The sequence below is a fragment of the Haliotis asinina genome, chromosome 6, assembly GCF_037392515.1.
Source record: "Haliotis asinina isolate JCU_RB_2024 chromosome 6, JCU_Hal_asi_v2, whole genome shotgun sequence".
NCBI lineage: Eukaryota > Metazoa > Mollusca > Gastropoda > Lepetellida > Haliotidae > Haliotis > Haliotis asinina.
This window is the reverse complement of record NC_090285.1, coordinates 55,560,487-55,584,252: the sequence shown is the minus strand read 5'-3', so window position 1 is coordinate 55,584,252 and position 23,766 is coordinate 55,560,487. Positions and strand designations below refer to the sequence as shown.

Genomic DNA, 23,766 nt, shown 5'->3' with positions numbered 1-23,766 from the left:
TGCATCAAAACTAAAATGGAGATCCAGTGGGATGAACAATCTGTGAAAATCTAGACTTGCTTCACAGATCTCCGGTGGGGCTGAGGGGAATTGAAAAGAACATGGTTCAGGGGCTGTTTGACTGACTAGCAGTTTTTCTTCCAAAGAGCCACGACTGAACTTGAATGATGAAACTTGATCAAAGTAACTGATTCAGTGCTTTGGAATGCTTTTCTAGTCGATCCGTGAAGATCAACTTTAGAAATGGTCTTCAGTAAGACTGACAAACGGGATCAGGTGGTCAGGCTTACTGACTAGGTTGAGACTGTATCCCCTTTGCAAAAAACAATGTTCATGATGTTGATCACTGGATTGTTTGATGCAGACGTGATTATTCACGGACTGATGTCATATAAATACAGCCAGAACAACCAACCAACCAACTCTTTCAGTGATTATAGGCCAATACAATAAATTGTAATCTGTATGTAAACAATGAAGTATTGGGAAAATTCACAAATAGCTGTGCCCCCATTCCATACACCCAAGTCATGACATCACTGACGATTAGACCCTATATTATGACAAGCTAATGCCATGGGCTATGCAGATCACTTGAATATCACGCAAAACACAAAAAGACAAATCATCCAGCGGAAACAATTATTGTCGAAGTTGGCCGAAGTTCCAAAACTTAACTTGAGGGATTACAGAAAACATTCCCAAACAAGCCACTTTGGCTGAAAATCCACCCATCACTGACACAAATCACAGACGAGGAGCAGGCCTTATTTTTTTTAAATGAGCAATTTTCAAATGCCTGGCATTCCAGCTGAACATCAGTGGCGTGACTGAGGCCATCTCTCAGGATGAATGTTGAGGTGGCGACAGGCTGATCAGACTGAAGCTCAGATCCTTTAGATTGATGGCCAGATTTACTAGGAAAATATCCTCTGTGACAATCAGCTCTCAAGTCCATATTTAGACCATTGCTTGTGTATGTACAACCGTCTTCACTAGCTCCATCGTCTTCACTAGCTCCATCGAGGAAGTTATATTTAAACTGGGTGGACAGACACTTGCCCGACTTGGATCCAAGTAGTTCACTTCAATATTGTGTTCTGCACAGTGCACTGTAGCTTACCTTCAGTGTCCTTGCAATTTGTGTTAACTGCATTTTCAAATAATGCTCCCTTATTCCTTGGACAGACTGACTGAGTTTGGTTTTATGTCAGTTTTAGCAATATTCCAGTATCACAGCAGGGAACACCAGAAATGGGCCTCAAACACTGTACCTAAATGGGGAATTGAACCCTGATCTTCGACATGACAAGCAAGTGCTTTAATCAATAGGTTACCCCACCACCCCTCAGAGGTGGAAGTTTAATGATATGTGGTCATAATGACATACCCATGCACTATAGGTGACAGTCTGCAATATTGAAAAGTTCTGTCTGCCTGTATGCATTCCAACATCATTGGTGTCAAACAATGTTTATCCCAATACACTCCCTCAGTCAAAGCCAAGCTTCAGTGATATGTAAGCAGCAAAGGATGAAAGGATCTTTAGAAAAAACAAATTCCTCTTCTAATTATATGTTTTCACAGATTAAGTGCCAAGTCTGTCATAACCCCTTCACCAGAGATGAAAACCGTGAAATCATATCGTTTTATACATTGTATTTATGCACAATAGATACTTTAATGACACACAGAGACAAAAAGACTGAGACCTCTGCCAACGATAAAGGCATCAGTCAGATTATTTAATAATTTCCATCAACTCCGAAATATAACATTAAAAAAGTGTCATTTCCTACTCGTTTCTATATAACAGAAGAACTTGATTTGGGGAATAAAACAGCGTAAAAAAGGACTCTGATGTGTTGCTGTAAAAGTATGGGGAAATTATCTAATTAACTTACACTTCAATATTTCTGTAATCATATGGGTGAAAAGATCAAAGATCACAACAAGAGACAATGCCTTGTGGTCAATATTATAATAGGAAATTTCCAGCAGAAATCATTTGGTCTCTTACAGTACCTCTGCACACTTTCTGTGGCATTTCAATATTAATCAGGAATGCCCTTTGGATTTGTGCACAAACTGTTTATACACAATTGCATTTAGTCGCATACTTCAAATAAAATATACAACTTACACAACAAAACAGCAACATTAAGATAAAAGAATCTGATGGACCTTAACCTATTTTAAGTAGTATATATAAGATCAGCATAGATGTTCAAGGTGTTATTATCAAACCAGTGGTATACCAATATTCTGTATCACAGTTATCAACATTTGTAACTCAGTTGAATATATAGGATACCAGCAAGATGTCACCAACTTGACAGGATCAATCTTGCATGTTTTCATATTTCAAAGTGTTTTTGCAAATACAATGACATTCACTAGACCTTGCAACGCAGTTATAAATGAACTCAAACACTGTACACACTAACAGTTAAGGGACAGACATGGTCAGATGTTAGCAGAAAGGATCCGTTTTGGACCAAGACCAGGTATAGTCAGAAAGCATTGCTGTCCAGGCCGAAAGGTAACCAGCTAATGCACACAAGAAAGGTGAGTGAGTGGGTGAGTTTAGTTGTATGTTGCACTCAGCTATATTCCAGCTATATGGCAGCAGTTTGAAAATAATTCTGTCTGGACCAGTGATCAACAGCATGCGTATCGATGTATGCAACTGGGATATGATGACATGTGTCAACCAATTCAGAGAGTCTGACCACACAATCACGTTAGTCGCCTCAGCTCAAACCTGGATCATGATCACAGGATAGCAAATCATTGTGAGAAACCTGTGAGAAATAGCTGAGGTAAATCTTGCATCATCAATGTAACACTTGCAAAATAAGTCTGTTAACATTACAGATCTATAACATAAATATCAATACATGTATTCGATAAAAGATTGCAAGTCAGAACTGCTTCATAGAAGCTTTGATAATGTTTGGAGTTTTCAAATCACTATTTTTCAATACACAACAAAAACACATGCACGATCTAAACATCTAACTAAATATGGTAGGAATGTAGCAATGTCAAAATTATAACAATAAATTTTCAGGCCCAGAATGTTTCCAAACTGTGAAACACATTAGGTCTTGCTTTACAATGCTAGCTACTTGAGTTCAGCATGCTAGCTACTTGTAAGAGCTCTCAATACTCATTGACATGGAAAAACTATTAACACTGTAAGGAGCCTTCTGGTTTTTTAACTGCAGCGCTGGTAACAAGTTAATTTATACATCAAGGATGTGAAATTACTCACCTTACTAAGAACAAACTCTCCCGCACTGTCAGCCAGATCAAACACAGGGAAATCCCAATCATTTAATCGACTAATTTGTAAAAGAGGTGCCTCCTCCACTTCAGAGGGGTCAAATAAAAGTTTATTTTCAGTGCTGCCATCTACTTGAGATTTATCTTCCTCTGGTGCTTCCACAACTGTGCTTCCCTCCGGATCCGGAACCCGCTCTTCCGTCTTCGTCTCTCCTGGACTCCTCAACGCCTCCTGCTGTTAACAGATCACACTTATATTACATGTTAGTACATGGTTGGGACTGGTGGATGGACTACACATGCTCCTGTTCACATGTCCCCTTATTCTCGATATGTTTGCAGCCCTAACAATTCTTAACTTTGATTGTAGCCAATGCGTTAAGAATGGGCTTAACAAGTTTGTGGGGCAACCAATGTTTCGAGAATAGTTTGCCAGGTTCTTATCTGGTACACACAGACCGATGTTGGATAGCAATTGAATATTGGCGTGGGACACTTGGGTTATAACTGGCTGAACCTAAATATATGCTTCTGGTCACCTTTCACAAAGCAACCGTTGCTACGGTTAACCTTAACTCCCATTCTTTAACGCTGCACTAAAGCTACTTTAGTGACTTACGATCACCTTAGAGCTTTGTGAAAGGAGGCACTGGTCCTTGGCTGGTACAGACAGATCGATGTTGGATACTGATTGAATGGAAAAGACTTGGGTTTAGATATGCTGGACCTAAAACAGTTCCAGAAATGATAATGGCCTGTTGTGTGTAACAAGGCCGGGAACTAAAGCTAACGTTCTAGAATGGGAGTTTAAGTCTCATCACTGCTAAACTTGCTTTACATAATGGGCAGTGAGTCTCGCTTTACAACTATCACAGCGCTACAACTGTCGTAAGACTATGTTACAGTATAGGACATAAGACAGTCGGGCTGTGAACCCTTGTTGATAAAGAGTTCACGTAGACTTGATCCCTGTCAGTAAAGCAGAACAAGGCCTAGATCCTGGTCACCAGTAACCGGATAATAACCCTTATTGCCACGTGTAACTAGGCCAAGCTCCTAGTCCCACAATATCCTGGTTCCTTGTTGCCAGGATCCTAGTCCTATGGTGCCAACAAGAGTAACATGGCTAAATTCCTGGTCTTGCTGTCAAGCAGAATCTGGCCAAGTTCCTGGTGCTCTGTTACCCCAAACACAGCTACACAATCATAGGGCAGCAATCGTGAAGCCAAGATTTCCTGTTCTTTGAGAATGAAACATTCACAGATTCTGGTATCTATGGGAGATTGTGGGGCGGTAGTCCGGAAACCCCTACCAGATACTGTAGGACATTTCAAAGTTGAAATATTTAGTGTTGTCAGATCATGTTAAGACCTACAACCAGAGATATAGTGTTTTAAGAATTATCTTTAAAACGAGGGATAGTTTAACAGCAAATGATGAAAGTGGAATGTGATTCATCTACAAAATAAGGAAAAGTTGTCTCAGGATCAATTTTATGTGAACAAGTTATTTAGATTCAACCCCTTGAGATAGGAAGTTTTTTTCACCAACCCAGTTGACATGATACATCCTTCTGCATAGTCTTTATCTGTACACACACAGAATCATGTAACTCGGGACATGGATGCTATCGTAACCACAGGCAAGATTAATACTTCTGAAAATAAACATTTTGGAGCAAAGGAAGTAGCAGAGTACAGGTATATCACCAAGGAAGATGTATCTTTGTATGGAAGAGAGTTTCATGGATACGGAACACAACATTCCAGATTAAATGCTAACACTGTGCTCACCATAAGAAAGAAGTTAACACCAATACTCTCTTCTTAAGTGTATCACTGTTAAATGTCGAAGGCCCAAGTATCTTTTTCTTCCTTTGCATGTTTGCAAAATATAATGACCACTCTCTGTGAGAGTGTGTTACCAAATCTCAAAGTTCATCATGAGTTGGTCTTGCTTTTTAGGATGTGAATACAGAGAGTGACCCTGTGTCACTCCTTTCATGGCAGTGTGTCTTCATGCCTTGTATAACTATAAGACAGAGGTCAGTATATAATCCACTCTGGACTAGACATTTCAGTGATGAACATGCAATCAACCAAGACAGATATGAAGACCTATCATGTTATTTTACCTCCTCTTACAGCTAGCTCTCTGGGCTAGCATCTCTAGCTGTCCAACCACTGGGAAACTCAGGTCAACCATTGTGAAAACAGAATTTATATTGAGATGCATGTGGTTATTGGGATCACAATCTGTATTTGGTGGTTAATGTCATTGCCCACAAATCGAGGAGTCAAACCAGTCAAACCAGAGACTGATATTGTAAGCAACATTTGAGTATGTGGACACACCATCAAACACAGGTAATCAAACACTGAATAAGTCACCTCTTGAAACGACCCTAAGTCATTAGGGACCAATTCCAACAGAATCCTAACAAAGACTCAAAACCATTATGGGTAATATATACAGACACAACATAACATATATAATATATACTGCTCAAGTGCTATTGAAAAACACAGAATTCGTCAATATCCAATAGTAAATCTATGTCACAGCTGTACATGTTCTCTAACTTCTTTGAGTAGTATATATTAGCGATACTGTGATAAATTCAACACATTTATGATTATAGGATAACACAAATGGAAATCATTAAAAAACTTCAAAATGAATAAAATGCATTTTTTAAACATTACAATATTTTTATTGTGCGAAAGGGCAGAAGAGTATTTATCTAACCCAAATTATCCTCAAATAGTAACAAAGTCATACATACTTTCTTTGGTGGCGATCCCACAAGCTCTTCATTGGTTCCCACGTTGTCGCTGTGGTCGCTACTGCTTGGGGAGTCACTGCTCTCATAGTCCGATGTGATGTTAAACCGCTTGCTAAACGCAGAGCACTGAAGTTCTTTAGACAGGGCACTGACCTTAACCCTGTCTCCATCATCTTGCACTTCTGACTTTACAAGAGGAGATAATCCTTTACTGTCCACCTTGGTGGGACTGGTGGCGCTATCTGATGTTGTGCTAACCATACTTCTTCGCATGAAGCGAGTACGAGGATGAGACTGTGATGTTGGAGCTGAGGCCAAAGAAAAGGAACGAGACTTCGGTATTGTCAGCACTACCGTTGTGTTCGAACTTGGCGACGGACTGTTGCTACGACTACCATTAGGGCTGGAGCCGGGCGTTCCTTCCCGTGAGTGGCGGAAACTTGCACTACGTATACGGCAGGGTTCTGGTTCCAGGGTCGGCATGCCGGTAGCCGATGTTGTTGTCGTCCACGTGCTGGTTGACATTCGCCGTATCAAACTGGGAGGCAAACTACGACGCAGACGCTGCAATGGATGAAAGTTGGAACTGAGATAATAGCAACGACAAAATGGAAGCCAGTAAAGACATGATTAGTTTTTGCTTTACAATATACCAGCAACATGATTGCCTGTGATTAATTATGTAAATATAAACAGAGAGACATGTGAATGGGTACCCGGTGGGATAAGCCCTGTGAGCATGACCTTCTAGTGCCTAACAAGTAGCCTAACAAGTTATCCAGGGTAGTGATACATTAGCACTCTCTCTGAGCATGCACATGTGCGTGGAAACAGGTGCTTTATAAATACCCATTATTATTATAATTAAGTGATAGATACTAAGAGCACTTATCAAGGATATCAAAATGCTGTCAAACATGTCAGTGCGTTATAGAGGTTCAGGCTATAAGGTCACTAATGCCTCTTGTACACACTACAAATCACTCTTTCCTAGAAAGGAATAATCAATATTTCTAATGTTTCTTTCACGATGTAATATTACACATTTTCCAGTCAAGTTCAGTTCTGTTTGAAATTGATGCCTGGCTAGCTTAACTTCCAAGACCAAGTGCCCAGAAGTTCATAATGAAAAATTTCCAACGGCAATGCAGAGCCTGAAAACCAATAAGTCATTGTCTTCCATTTACCTATCAGCATGCATGATGTATCCCCAAATCTGGGCTTATTATTCCACCTACAGCACAGACCAGCTGTCACCAGTGGTATTATAACACTGATGTGCTGGCTATAGCTGGGACAGTGCTTTGATGAAATGGAAACACGTCATCACATCTATAAAACCTCTATTCTACTGTAAGACTTGCTTCAGAAGTTGATAGTTTCGTTCAAGGTTTCGTAGTAGATCAGAAAATATAGGTTAAAATAGTCCACTTAACTGTTTGTTTGTTGGTTAATGCTACATTCAGAAATATTCAGGACTAGATGAACCAGTGATAGTCATCATGAGCATCAATTTACACATTTCGGACATAAATAAGTGGGTAAGGTTTTATGCTATTTTTAGCAATATTCCAGCAATAAGGCAGAGGGGAAACCAGAAATGGACCTCACACAGTGTACTGATGTGGGAATTCAAACTTGGGTCTTCGGCATGGAGAGTGAACACTTTAACCACCAGGCTACCCCACTTAGCCCTAAGACATGATATCCATGAAGGTCAGGATTAGAATACTGGCCTTCAGTAAGCCATGCTTGCTGAGTTACAACTATGTCAAATGTTTTGGCGTGTATATAGGAAACTGCAAGGAGCGTATTGCAAGGTTTTTAAAGTTCTGCTCAAGAAACGAGCACTACCACCAACTTCAGTGCAAGTCAAACTTGTTGCCATGGAAACACCAGATCTATCTATGTGCCAAATTTGGTGAAGAAATAAGGAACGGTTTTAGAGTTCAGCTCTGGAAGATTGCACCACCATCAATATCAATCAAAGTCGAACTTGTTGCCATGGAAACATAAAAATTATATCATTCAGAATACCAAAACCAGCAAAAAGCACCTGTACACCACCAGATCTATCCATGTGCCAAGTTTGATGAAGAAATACTGAATGATTTTTAAGTTCTGCTCCGAAAAAGTCAAACGTGCATAGATGCATGAACACACAGACGGACAGATGGAGGCGCTTGGGGAAATAACAATAACAAAAATGATTAAAGACCAGTCAGTGCCATTTCAGCACCTAGTGTTTGTTTGGTTATCTAAGGTTACTGAAGACGTAAAACCTACATTGTACATTAACATTAACAATCCAGGATGGGTTTAAATACCGTCTATCACCAAAACATGAATCAGTGGATCACCAGCTGGCCTCAGACAAATGCAAGCTAATTGAAACTGGTCCAAGTCTTGTGTTTCCCTTTACAAGTAAGTATTGAAGCCCAAGTTTATACTGCTTACAAATTCAGGACAAGGTTAAGGATTCAGGTCACTTCCTGCTCAAGGAATGCCATAGCTAAGCAGACGTCACACACTCCAAAATGGCTGCCACTCTTAGACCAGTTTCCTTCAACATGATTGGCTTAGTTGCACTCCAGTAAGAAGATTCCACAAACTTCCCTTCTCTTCACCTCATTTGTTTAGTAGTAATGACAGCTGATCTCTACTGAAGGAGGCATCTTTTCTATGTCACAAATGCCATGTGTTGAAAGTCAGGAGTTCTGGAATGTTTCTGGTTGTTAAAGACTGATCTCAACCCTATCACCATTTACCAGCAAACACCAACAGACACCTGATAGTCATGTTTTTGCTGAAAATTGTTAGAAAATGACGCTCAGTAATGTCTGGCTGGGTCATAGCTGCAGAACGTAGTCTTTAGATTGTCAGTACCTTAGACACTAGACTTAGAAGAAAATGGTTCTTCTTAGAGACGACTATACTGAGGGTATTTGTGATGATTTCGCTCTGGTACCTAGACTAAGACTTAGTTTCAGAATATATGTAATTTTTATAGTAACAAACAAACCCATTTCAATTGAAAAGGAACCCCCATGGAGACCAGAACCTGAGGAAATCTAGACTTGCTTCATTTAAGGTTTTAGCACTGCAGAGAAGGCTTGGCATTAGGCAAACTAATGTGGTTCAGGGACTGTGACACAGACTACTCTGGTACCAAGAAGTGGCTTTTTTTCTTTGTTTTTTTCACAAAAGTCTGCTGACAAGTGATTTCATAAAATTCCAAGATTTGTCCAAAGGAAACAAGTCTTGTCCAAGTATACATGTAACTGCAGGGTGAGACATGTTGCAGCATGTCGTGTTATAGCATTCCAGTGTCTGTGTTCAGTTTATATTGTCTTCTTTACTTGCCATACTGAGGGTGGCAGGGTAGCCTAGTGGTTAAAGTGTTTGGTCATCATGTTGATGGTGTGAGTTCGATTCCCCACATGGATACAATGAAGCCCATTTCTGGTGTCCCTTGCTATGATATTGCTGTAATATTGTTAAAAGGGTGTAAAACTACTAAACTCACTCACTCAGCCAAAACAGCTTTATTTAAAATGGATGTTAGCTAACTGTTTTGCTACATCCTGCAAAACACAAATCTCACTTGCATCGATTTTAAGAGGCATAAGAAACCAGAATTGTCAGTAAGTAAGGTGTAATAAAGTCACTGTGTCCAGTATTTCACAGTTCTATATGTGAAGAATAATCAGTTTCACTTTTAAGCCATCTCTGGCAATATTACCACAATATCATGGTGGGGCAAACATTGTACCCATGTGGGGTATTGAAATTGGGTCTTTGGCTTGACAAGCAAATCCCTTAACCACTGTGCAGCAGAATCTCTTATGACAAGCATAGGTTTTAGGCTACCTATATTCCTTTCATACCTTTCACCATAGCCCCTTAAGAAATGTGCCATAACATCAATGATATTTTTCCAGACAAGTGTAAATTTGCAACAATCTTTATAACATCCACCTTTGGCAATGATGATGGTCGTTCCCCTGTATACGGACTTTCCTCACTGTCAGAGCCATATGATGTTGACTCAGTAAGAGACACCAGGGGGCTGACTTTTGGCTTGTGGATCCCCGAATGACTCTCTGGTGGCTTCAGAAGGCTGGCAACCACGCGCAGACCGCTCACGACGTGGGGTGGTAAGTTGGTGTCCGCCAACATGTCGTTGATCAAACCATGTGCCTCTCCTATGATGGCACTCTCATAACCTACTGATGAACTCTGAAAACAGAGAATAAAACCAAGATAAGAAACAATGACATACTGTCAGAAAAACAACAAAACATTGTTAGACAATATGACTGTCTGGGGGAGACATGATTGCAGTTTTCATAGTAAATCATAGCGTACACATTCAAAAATAATAAGGCTGTCAATGGAAGATAAGATGGTGTCTTCCAACACGAACATTCAAAATCAGTATGGCTGTCAATGGAAGACATAATCATTGTCTCAAACAGCAACATTCAAAATCAATATGCCTGTCATTATCTATCGAACACAAGTCAAGACTGAAACATTAAGAAACAGATTTTGGCAATCAAACCTACAAGTATGAGCTCTTATAGACTAACAATTAGTCTCTGAAATGAACATGTTTTACTGAGAAAGTTCATAGTTAAAAAATAATAATATAATGAAGTGGAACCCTAAGACTTTCTTCATTTTCAGAAGATAAGGAAATCTAGACTTGCCACATTTTCTAGACTTGCGTGGGCTTTCTTGGATATATTTGCTTCAGGGTCTGTACGACAGACTAGAGCTGTTATTCCAACAACATGAACGTTGGGACCTCACACATATAGCCACCAATGTAGAGAATCCAACTCTAAGCTGATACATTTATTTCCCATATATACACAGACAAATATGAAGAAGAAAGAGAGCAACTTTCCCCAGTATCCTGATGTGGTTGATGATAGATAGCATACTTTGTATAACTGGCCACAAAGATTTCAATGTCTCTTGCATCACAGTTTGCAATGTACGAGATCGTGTGTGTGGTCTTCCAGATACTATCTTCCTTTTACTACCATTCATTGCATAGTTAATTGAAACTGAACTGTTTTTCACCCTAAGGTAGGATTAATTTTATCTTGTTTAATGGACGTGCTGCACAATTTATAAAAATTGGATAAAACATTTTATGTTCCACAGACCTTTCTTTCATTTTATGCATTTCTTAAAACTTCCATTTCAAGAATTTGTTTATGGAAATTAACTCTAAATCAACCCTGACAAGAAATATATTTTTATTTTGCCTGCTGTCTCATGGGACATTAATCACGAAAATCTGCACAAGATGAAGCTTAATTAAATGTGACAATGACAAATAATCATAGTTTGTCATGGTAACAGATACACAGAAACTGATTACTCCTTTGTATAGCAAACCCAAAAATAGTTTAAAGATCCATTAAATCTACATGAGAAAATGTCTTTGTTTGTCGGGATGTGACATCTTAACATCTATTAACATAATTCGAAGTAAGCATCAACTCTATCAAATGAATCATATTATCCACACAACCAATTTCTTCCTTCTGACGGTTTAGAAGAGTTTTGTTAAATATCTAAAAGGTGATATAACAGAGGCAATGTATTCACAAGACTTTTAGACATGTTTGTGTCAAGTGCTGATGTCAAAATTTTAAACTCTGATATGTATCAGGAATGCATCCAAAATAAACATATTTTCCACAGAAACATGCAAAAACATACTCAGGCTCTTGTACACTTCAGAAAGTGAGATGGATGATTACAACACAACGCTGCTAATTGAGTGGAAAACAGTTTATGGCACAACACCTTCATCATAGGCCGACAGCCCTAATCAATGACAAGCTGTGTAACTGATTAACAATTCATACCGGCAGAAAACATCAACACCATATGTGTTTTGTCAACCGCATTGTGGAACACAGAGTTTCATGGAAAGACTCGTCAACATGGAGGTACATTATGTAACTGTAAGAAAGAATAATTCTGCACTTTACAGATCATGACTTGAACATTCATACAGTCAAACACTAATGTCTGAAATTCAGTCGAGATGAATTCTCAGTTGTGTTGAACATTAGGATAAATTAAACTGTTTCGTTGGTGACAACGAGTCTGGCAAAACTGGGTTTAACTGTAACTTATGTCCACATACAGGTGAGTACTGGTACTAATACGGCTGTGTCATACACAGACTGGATAATATATCTTGTCAAAGCTACTTTATATACAGATTGGATGGTACATCATGTCAAAAGATGAGTCAAAACATGCTGACAACAAATATATATTGAAAATCATCTGACCATGTTTCTGGTAGGAAGAATTAAGAAACTGCAGCTTACGATATAAAGCTTAAACAAAACCTTAGCTTTACCTGTTTCACATTTGAAGAAAATACGAAGCTACAAATAATCACTTGTTCTCTGTTTGTGGCAATTGTAATGGTGTGTGACAGGTGCCCACAGCAAAAATGTACTCAGACAAAGAAAAGGGCCAAAATATTAACAAGACAAGTTATTATTATGATAATTATCATTAAGGTTATTATTCAACTTTGCTACAACTCTGTTAAGACATATAACATTAATCTACATAACGATTTCTATTTTGTTTGTATTTTTGTATTTTATTGCGAGCATAATTAACACAGGTTTCTTTTAACTCAATTTCATTTTTAAAGGCAATTTTGGAACTGTTTACACTCAGTGCACTGTCAGTAATTAAATAACACATTTCGTTTAAACATGAATAACACATTACTTAGATTCCTAAATGAATTTCATGCAAAGAATATTCTAGTAAGATTATGACAAAGAAAAAGGTAAGACCTGTTCGCTGATGGATTACATTGCAATACTGAATGTCAAAGTTTTTTATCATTCACTTCTCAATCTCGGAAACTGCTACACACAGTTCACCTCTGACATTCACCGAGTTCTGAGCTGAAGAGCCCAGTAATAAATTCAAGGCGACTGAGGCAACGGTACATTAAAGACGTCATTAATTGTGGCATCACCATGGGGTACAATATTGTACTGTGATAACACTTGACCGATTCCAGTAATGACAGCCAAGTATAGCGCTGGCAAACTACAATATCTCTCTCAAGATCCTTCTTGCAAACAGTACACAAAGGTCATCATACTGACGATCATATTCTCTCTATGCAGCTTAAGCAATAGAAATATATGAACCGTGCAAAGCTAAACACGACCCTCTCTGAATAAGAGATAACTATTCATATTAGTCATGGTATACATACATTTATGGGCTGAGGCCACAATGAGAAGTCTTAAAAGATAATCATCAAGCAATACTCAAAGACTGTGGAAGAACCACACAACTTGTGGCCTTAATACATATCTGTAATGCCTTTCAGCACACATTTGATATACATTATGATTAAACGCATCTCATATGACTGGCAACATATTCATAGCAACATAAGAGTTCTTTGGCTAAATTGTTCAAAAGTACGGTTGAATGGTATGATATCCACAAAATGAAACATTAAGGATACTAGTCAAGCAAGTTCATTCTCACAGTCATTATTACTTCTAAAGGAGATTTTCTCATTTAGTTCTGATAACAAAATGTCGAGTTCTTCAGATCCTTATTCCCATCACAAACAGATTAAAAGAAAACAAATCTGACATCTCATTCTTGCTCAAGTACAACAACAGAGACAACTATAAAGACCAAACACAAAGCAGTACAATTAATCATGATTTTCCTTCTCTTTCATTTCATTTGTATACTGTCATAAAATCCTCAATATTAAAAGATTCCCTCCTGCGAAAGTTTGTGTCACTAAATGATTGAAATAAGAGATCACACCATCTTACCTTATAGAGAAATGCAACAGCTGTTTTTGAACAGAGAAGCCAGAAATGTATCTTACAGCTAATATTTCAAATACATTGTTACCGAGTCCCATGAAGTCTGTCCTTGGAAGCAGTATCAATTGTAAACAATAACTAGAGCTTGAGAAGTCTGGTGTACATTTCAACATTTCAGTGCCAGTAGGAACTTGGTCAAGCACCCAGGCTTCTTAGCAAGTTGTCCTTGATTAGTTGTCCTGCCATGAAATAATTACCCAACCAGTTTACCCTTAACAAAGGAATCCACGATAAGCACTGAAGTTGACTGAGCTGCCTTGTCTAACTTGTAGGCAGGATTGTCTGTACCCTCCATTGTGAGGGTCTGGGCCCTCTTTTGTGAGGGTTTCCTCTTACACTATCTTGCGATCAGTTGTACATAACTTAATATTCTCAATTGAGTTAACACTGTAAATAATATTGTATTTAACATTGTACTTAAGAACCTGCTTAACATTGTAATTGTACTGAAGAACCTACTTAATATTATCATTAATATTGTATTTCATCTAAGTCAAAATACTTCAAAAGTACCATTCATTTAATACAATTGACCTACTGGAGTAAGTCATGTCCCTGAATTCAACTAGTCAAGCAAAGTATCCATGATGTTAACAAGCACCTGCACAAGGACCATTGTATATGTCAGTCCATATTTTCCTGTTCGTATTAGGGGTGAAATGGTACACTCCTACCACTATATGGTACATATTGTGGTACAAGGCCTTCGGTTCAGTCCGTTTCAGTGCTGTATATGAGATATGATCATAAAGCACAAAAGAAAAGAAAACCATAGATTTTAACAAAATTATAGGATTTCTAGAGATGTGAGAAAATTCATAAACTGACAGTATGAAAACCGAAAATACTGATTTTTTAAATGCATTACGGTATGCCAATCTGAAGACATCCCCTAGTTCACATCACAGTTGTTTAGTTTTAAATGGCAATGCAGAAGAGTTGTAGTTTGAGACAGACAGACAGATGGACGGACAGACAGACGGACAGACAGACAGACGGATGGACAGAGAGACAGGCGGACAGACAGGCAGACATGGACAGACACAGACACAGATGGACAGAGACAGATAGGTGATGGATGGATGGACAGACGAAGAGACAGACAGATGGACAAATGGACAGACAGACGGAGAGACAGACAGACAGAATTTAAGGCCTCATGGCCCAGAGTACATCACAAAAGGATTAATATGTCACTTATTTAAATACTTGCGTTCTCTTTAAAAAAAATAGCAATATTTTCTATCAATGATAGATCTTTACATGTTTATAGAATTTCATCCTGGATGGGTTATTGGTATAATAGGGAGGTACGTACAATTTCCTAAGAGACGCATAACATGGACAGATAAGAATAATATGGTATTCATCTTGTATCTCATGTAAACAATGTGTGCAGGTTAGATCATTTTTATTATGAGATTTTGAGACTGACACAGTTTGTAGTTTCATGAGCTACTAAGAATCTTTCTTATCATCATCAATGTTTGAATAAGGACTTTCCCACTACCACTCATTTGCTCATAACAAATATATATTATTTTAACCATTCCCTTTGTCCATTTTTAAAGTGTCCCAGGCACTTCTAACAGTGAATGCGGCAGGTCACTAGGGAAGATGTTGTCAAGGTGATTCTCTAGGGATGGGAAGATACCGTTCTTCTGAACATTTGACATTTGTGCTGGTATCGTCACATACATGTCTGGCCATATCTCAGATCAGATGACAGGAATGTCACAGATACACCTTCAGGGGAAATGCTGTGATTTATGTCAAAGAAAAGTAAAAAGTAAAGAAATATTCCATCATGTCGAGCTTTCATGGAATTAGAGAGGTACCCATTTCCCTGGTCTGATCTCAAGGACATGAATCCTTCCTATACCCCACTTCTCCCAGCTGGATCAAATACATGCCTCTGTTCAAAGAAAGTTGGAAGATGTGAATATATTTTCTCAGCTGACGTTTAGTTTCTTGATCAACAGTTTGAATTTCTTTAAATTCACTGAAAAACAGGATGTAAGTGTAATCTCAGATATCTATACAACTGTAGTGGTTGGCACCAAACTTGGAAAAAGTTCATATGCTCAAAATTACTATTTCATCTGAATCAAATGAATTCTTTGGTGTGTTTATTTTCAAATGGTGAAAGAGTTTTGAAAGAGCTTGTACTTTACAATAACAAAGCAATATGTATGATCACAATGTTGATTGCTCTTGGTAATGAATCTAATGGTAATACAATGTACAGTTGCTAAGTTAATTCAGACAGGTTTTTGTCACCATCGAAAGATGTCAGTTACACAATAATTCTGATTACCTAGACATGTTATATCATTTATATTGACTATATGCAACATATTTGAGTGAGTGAAGGTGACAGTGAGTGAGTAAGTGTTTAGTATGCCTTTAGCAATTCAGAGGAATATCATGGCAAGGGACACTTAATATGGGCTTCACAAATCGTACCCATATAGGGATTTGTGTTGATTCTCATTAGCCCAAAATTACTCTCTTTCATACAAACTCTATATAAAACAAACAATCCAACAATGAGACTCATGACAAGCTATACCAAATACACTTATTGCAAATCTGGAGGAGGTAGATAAAGATCTCTCTTTCTCTTTCTCTCTCTCTCATTTTGTATCTTACATATGATGTTCATAGACTATTGCCACTGTTTCTACGTAAACCATTTCTGGAATAAATATCTTGTATCTATGGGATATCATTTTTTATGAGGTTAAATGACAATCCATGCATCACATAGTACGTATCTCTTAATCCCACAGAGACATATTAACTCCAAACAGTACACAAACATCTGTCTAAGATACACTCAGAGGCATACAGAGTTTACAACACAATAGAATAATGTTTATCATCAATAATTGAAACTACATTTTTTCCCATCAATGTTCAGCAGGCTGCTACCAAGTAAACATGCAGTACCATAATCAACAAATATCGATAACTGTTGTTATATGATAGAGAATCCATCAACGTGGACTACATGCTCCGGTTACAATCCCAAACAATACATATTCCCCGCTTAGTATGACGAATTATATACCTGATGACAATAACAGGATCTATAACTCGATCTGACTGCACTCAATGAGTACTGCTACAAGAAAGGTCTTTTGAGACAGAACTGATGCAACTGCTGGAGCTCACGTCACCGTCTGCTGTGTCGGTTAGGGAAGTGGTTTCAACAACTGCCTGTCAGATCAAGTCCTGTGTTTGATTCCCATATGGGCACGATACGTACCACTTAAGTACCCAGCTGTGATCTGTCAAACATTACAGTGACTTGTACCAGACCTACCTTCCCAATAGTGTCATCTTAATCTGTCAGTGGTGGGTATTGTATAAAATACTGTACAAAACATTTAATATATTCCAGGTTGAGTGAGTGAGTGAGGAGTGTACACCATGGTTCTAGTTCACATACACTGACCTAGTAAAATCGAGTTACATAGATTAAAATAGTTCCAAGGTTCTCAGGTCTCATCCTAACAGCTATTATTAGATGTGTGGACAGTATTATAAAACTTTACACGCTACTGAATAGTCCAATTATGCTAATATTAACACATCTGAGTAAGAAAACTGACAAGGAATATTGTACAAGCTAACTGAACACCCTCAACTGCCATCTTGACTGTCTTTTTTCAAGCTTTCATCCTCTTTATGTGGTCTCAGTTCATCTACCTGTCCTTCAACCGTAATATTTTCCTACAACCAACACCTTCTGGAATGTAAAAGACCTCAATGAAGCAAGTCAAGATATTCCTTGAAATTTCCAATTTTACCTGAACTCCTTTTCAGCTTTTTGTTCTTATCAAATTCTGGCTTTTTTCAGAGACATAGTATTGTGGTTTTTTTACCTCGCAGAGTACTCCATCATTAGATCCATTACCACAACGGCAGTCGGAGACATGCCCGCTTTGTTGTGAATATTTTCCTTTCAACAAAATCAGCAAAAATTCTTTATAATTATTGGAAAAAATGTCTCCCACAACTTCAGACCCGAACTATTTTCATCAAATGAATTTTTAAATGCCACTGAAAGAAACAAGACTATATCTACATAAAACAATCACAAAGTGGTCTTGATCGCATGAAAGGGGGCATTCTCCGATCATTAAAGTCAAAAGCCTGTTAGCGATGCATCAAACAGGAGCAAAAAAGTTATTTTTTCACTAAAGAGGAGTTTTCACAACCTCACAAATGTACATTGAATTAGAAGCAAATTTGACAAAGAAGTTCCCGCTTTCACATCCCAGGAGCCCAGCTTCCATCCCTGAGCTCAAGAAGTAAAAGCCATTAGCATGATAATGTCAGTGTGAGAACACTACATCGGGTCCCTTAACCGAATAGGTTATTGATGTAGCAATTGTGGGACTTCCTGAGCCTGACGTGTGACGAGGACGTCACCGGTAACGACCAGACCCTGCACTGGAAGTCAATCAGTTTCTCCCTTCCATCAATCACGCCCATACCACTCCAGCCTCTACAGGACTCAGGACGTTGAGATCTATTGCTACAGTCTAGTTGATTCAGATCTCTTCCTTGATGTTTTGTGATGACAACAAGCAAAAGCTAATCAGCCCTTCAAAGGTTAAAGGTAATCAGGGTATGTTGTATGGAAAATCTCGTTACAATGGCATGTATGGTATGAAGCTGGACCACTGGACAAGCGAAGTGTTAAACGACATGCAGTGAAAAAATCAGCATTGTTTGAACTGCTATGATTACACAATCTCTCAACTTTCGTCAGTATGCACTACCTGAATGCTTTGATATTTTACATGTAAACCGTACTGACACTGCTTGCCTGAACACTAGCTCCAAGAGCAAGTGCTGTGATCAAACATCCCAGAAATAATCTGTCTGTCTGATGCAGATGCAAGACCTAATCTAACTGATGAAGATCCAAGTTAGAACTGATCTTCAGTAGCTCATGCTTTTTGTACGAGGCAAGTAATGAGATTGGGTGGTCAGGCCTGCTGACTTGGTTGACACGTCATCAAATCCCAACTGATTAGATCGATGTTCATAACTGTTGATTACTGGATTGTCTGCTTCACACTTGATAATTTACATACTGCTGCCCTAGAGCTGGAATGTTTATAAGTGCGGCATAAAACTAAACTCACTCAAAAAGAATGGCCAATGAGCAGACAGCCAATGGTCAGCATTAAATATGAACAGTATGGCCAATGAGCAGACAGTCAAAGGTCAGCATAAAGGTGAACAGTATGGCCAATGAGCAGACAGTCAAAGGTCAGCATAAAGGTGAACAGGTTGGCACATGAGCAGTCAACAGTCAGCATAAAGGTGAACAGTATGGCCAATGAGCAGACAGTCAAAGGTCAGCATAAAGGTGAACAGGTTGGCAAATGAGCAGTAAACAGTCAGCATAAAGGTGAACAGTATGGCCAATGAGCAGACAGTTACCAGCTACCATCAAGCTGAACAGGATCACCAAAGTAACAGTGAATAAGAAGATCAATAAGCAAACCACAGGTTATCGTAAAGGTGAACAGGACCAAAGTAAACAGAAAAGACCATACTAAAGGTGAACAGGAAGTCCAATAAGTTCATGGTTATATATGTCACGGCACTGTTTTACAAGGTTGCCAACAGTAACCATTGTTTGTCAAAATGTTAACTGGAACCCTTGCTTTTTCAGATCTTGCATATTATCATACTTGCTATTGTATTTATCAAGGTTATTCAAACACAACCAAGCTTAGCTTCAAGTCCTGGAAAAACAATTTCTGCAATCAATGAGATTACAGCACCCATTCTCCACCGCTACAATGTGGTAGCTAATCTATCCTACAGCCATTATCTCTCATCATGTAGGTGGATCTCTGGCCTCATAATGACAGGTGATTTGAAATATTGATTCATATTCCTTGCCTCTGACCATATATGGCTGACTGTCATCAGTAGGGATATACAAAGCCTAAGGAACAAAATGTTCTCATGCTTGACCAAATTATTAATTCATATGAAATCAAGAAGATTTAGATTAACAAAGCAATTCCCGTTACTTTTTCAGATCATGTGACAGTCATGGGTGTATTGTTCACCTGAGTGTTATCAGAGGTTATCCTATGGTCAAGGAATTCTATCATTTATGTCCGTAGGACTATGTGTGTATGTGTGCACATGCATGAATGGAGACTGTTAGACTAACAACTAGTCTAGGAAATGAACACATCTTACAGAAAAAAAAAGTTCATAGTAGAAAAAATGAAATATAATGAAAAGGCGATATCAGGCTTTCTGCATTTGAAAGTTGTGTAGATATCTAGACTTGCCACATTTTGTACACTTGTGTGGGCTTTTCTGGATACATTTACTGCAAAGTCTGTATGACTGACTATGGTGAGTATCATATGTGTGTGTAAGTGGAGCTGTGGGGAGGGGAGGGGAGAGGAGCGGATTGAGTGAGTGAGTGGTGTGGAGTGATTGAGTGAGTGGCATGCTGTGGAGTGGTGTGGAGTAAGTGTGTGTTATGTTGTGTGCTGGGTATGGTGTGGTACAGAGTGAGTGAGTGGTGTGGTGTGGTGTATAGTGGAATGAAGTGAGTGGTGTGGAATGAGTGAGTGGTGTGGTGTGAGTGAGTGGTGTGGTGTGGAATAAGTGAGGGAGTGAGTGGTGTGGTGTGCTGTGGAGTGAAGTGGAACGGAATGAGTAGTGTGGAATGAGTGAGTGGTGTGGTGAGTGGTGTGGAGTGAGTGAGAGAATGGAGTGGTGAATGGTGTGGAGTGAGTGAGTGGTGTGGTGAGAGGTGTGGAGTGAGTGAGTGAGTGGGTGAGTAGTGTGGTGTGTGGACTGAGTGCGTGGTGTAGAGTGAGTGAGTGGTGTGGTGTGTGGAGTGACTGAGTGGTGTGGAGTGAGTGAGTGAAGAGAATGGAGTGGGTAGAGTAGAACGGAGTGGAGGGGAGTGAGAGTCAGTGAATGGAGTGGGTAGAGTAGAACGGAGTGGATGGGAGTGAGTGAAGAGAATGGAGTGACTGAAGTGAGTGAGAAAATGAGCAAGCAAGAAATCAAGCTTGTGTGCCATATATTTTTTTCAAAAAAAATCTTTTGCTGTTAAGCCCTAAAACTTTTATGACAGCAAACTCAGCTAAAACCACAACTATAGTATTTGCTGAGGCTGTTCCTGTACACTGCTGTGACCGAGCCTAATATAGACCCACAACACTGCCAGTGTCTGCCTTGGGCTCACTGACATCCTATGACACAGACAGCACAAGCACCAAACTCAATTAGTTCTGACAAGCTACAACACACAGCTGTCAAATTGTAGTCCACCGTCCAATCAACACCTGTCTTTCACAGACTACATTAAGAACCCACTGAAGCCTTGACCTTAACTCTTTCACTGGCTCACAGACAATTAGACCTGTGACTACATACCCATATACATATACCAGTTTCATATCGTGGTCAGTAAGACAATCATACAAGTGACTAAATATGAACAAATACATATACCAATTTCATACCATGGTCAATAAGACAATCAGACAAGTGACTAAATATGAATAAATTCATATACCAGTTCCATACTGTGGTCAGACAGTCAGGTCAGTGACTAATGGAAGCAGTAAACGTAAGCTACAAAACAGTAACGGATTTGGTTGTTTAATACTGCACTCAGCACTATTCCAACTGTGAGGCAGCATTTTTTAAATAATCGAGTCTGGGTCAGACAATCCAATCCTCAGATGATCCTAAAAATAATTTTGATAGCAACAAAAAAACCCTTGAGAGTTGGGAGACTCAGGCCCGAACTTGGAGAAATCTAGACTTGCTTCATTCGGGATTTAGCACTGCAGGGCTAAACATCATGGAAATTAATGTGTTTTAGTGGCTGTCAGAAATACACCAGGTGTAAAACACAATTCAAATATAAACATTAAGTTTGGTATCAGAGAGCGAGGACAAGATCAGGTAAGGCATATGATTATATCACATCTGAACAAAATCCCATCTGATACACCGCCCTGAACGTGATCTGACATTTTAATAAGAGAATCCACCCACCCTCACATTTCGCCCACATGTCCAAAGCAAGTATGTTAGTGACATTAGCCCCCCATCCCCCCTTCTCTCTCCTCTTCTGACTGTTCTGACTTTCAACAAATTTCATTCTCATATGCAATTACCTGAAGAATGAAACAAGAGAGGTTTATTTTTTGCCGTCTTACAACACTATCATCAGAACCTGCAACAATGATGTAGATGTTGAGTGACGCACATGGAAAGAAAACCTTGAACAGAAATTCTGGAAATAAACACCTTGAAAGGAATTGCCATAAATAGATCTGGAGAGTACGTCATTGCGCTGACAGTAATGGCTGCCTTCATCGCTCCTGTTCATCATGAACTACGGAATCTCTCTTGGGAGACTGCTGTCATGAAGACTCTTTCTCATTTCATGGATCACCCTGATTACAGAGGCGGCTCTAAACCCGACAGACTTTTGTTAATGGGTGATCCCTAATCAGTCCCCTATCCTAACTCAGACAGATGTCTGGGCAAAAACAACAGAAGCTTTAACAGTGACTGATCATCTTCATTAAGGAAGTTATAAACAAGGGTTGTTAGCCATTTGTGTTACGATTTGTTTTACTCATAATTACTCATAATCCATCAGGAATGGACTGAAAAGCACTTTAAGAATATTTCACCTCCAACCAATAAATGATGTAAATCATTTATGAAACACAAATTTTGAAACAGTGATAAAGTATTATTCTATTCTATTCTATACGTATATGCACTCTTGCAAAATTTGTTTGTTCATCGCCCTTTATTTATAACATTCGTCGCTCTCACAAACATGAACTGCTATACATTGTTAATAGATTCATCTGCCTGTCTAAACTTGAAAATGGTTACATAATAACTTGCTATTATGTCGTGCCATATGTCACGAGAATTAACTTGGCTAATGGCACCTGTGACATCATGATGGAACTTATCATTCATATTAACAGTACGATACTGCGAAACTCTGTTAATCCATACAACATTGTTCCCAGTAATTAACAGATTAATGGATAATTAGGGCTCTGTCATTACAGAGCTAAACATAGATGTTCACAAATGTAAACTACTTTTTCAAAAGTCCCTAGCCACAAGGCAAGCGACATAAGAAAGCAACTTGTCCTGACTAATTTTCCACTTGCCCTGATTTTTATGACATAATCATGATGATGTAATTATGAAAGAATAAATCAGCATGGTATTTGATGTTAATGAACACTGAACTATTTATGGAGAAGTGATAAATAGCATAGAATGATAACTCTCCTTTACGATCACTGCAGAATCTAACAGCTACTTTTTTAGCAGTAGGAAATGAAATCCAAGTTTATTTGAAGTTTAAAACTATTAGCAACAATTCTCTAGTAGCCCATGGACATGTAAGGTAACACAATTTGACTGCCTGAAATGAAAACTGACTTGTCCCAGGCATCAGGTGATGGGATTTATGAACCCCTGTGTTGGATCAAGTGAGTGCTTATAAAACTGTACCAATGTACAAATGGCATCAAATTACAGTTTAAAAAAAACATGTATTTCATCTGAAAAATTGTTTAAAAAACACAAACTAGAAATAAGGATCATTAATAACAGAAAGTAAAACATTTGAATTATGTTTTATGTAAAAAATAGGAGTACAGTGAATCACTTTGACACTAAAGAAATCATAACATATAAAGCTATCACTGACTTTTTCTG

At 38.6% G+C, this 23,766-nt stretch overlaps 1 protein-coding gene across 3 annotated transcripts in view; it reads right to left on the bottom strand.

Annotated features, from left to right (window-relative positions):
- Window positions 1-23,766, bottom strand: part of LOC137286214 (cGMP-inhibited 3',5'-cyclic phosphodiesterase 3A-like) — a 176,316-nt gene that overhangs the window by 21,519 nt on the left and 131,031 nt on the right. For all 3 annotated transcript variants that reach the window (XM_067817933.1, XM_067817935.1, XM_067817936.1), the window contains 3 exons: window positions 10,052-10,312; window positions 6,074-6,637; window positions 3,278-3,523 (listed from right to left, as the gene is read on the bottom strand). In XM_067817933.1, coding sequence (XP_067674034.1) covers window positions 3,278-3,523; window positions 6,074-6,637; window positions 10,052-10,312 — 1,071 coding nt within the window. The remainder of the gene's footprint in view (window positions 1-3,277; window positions 3,524-6,073; window positions 6,638-10,051; window positions 10,313-23,766) is intronic.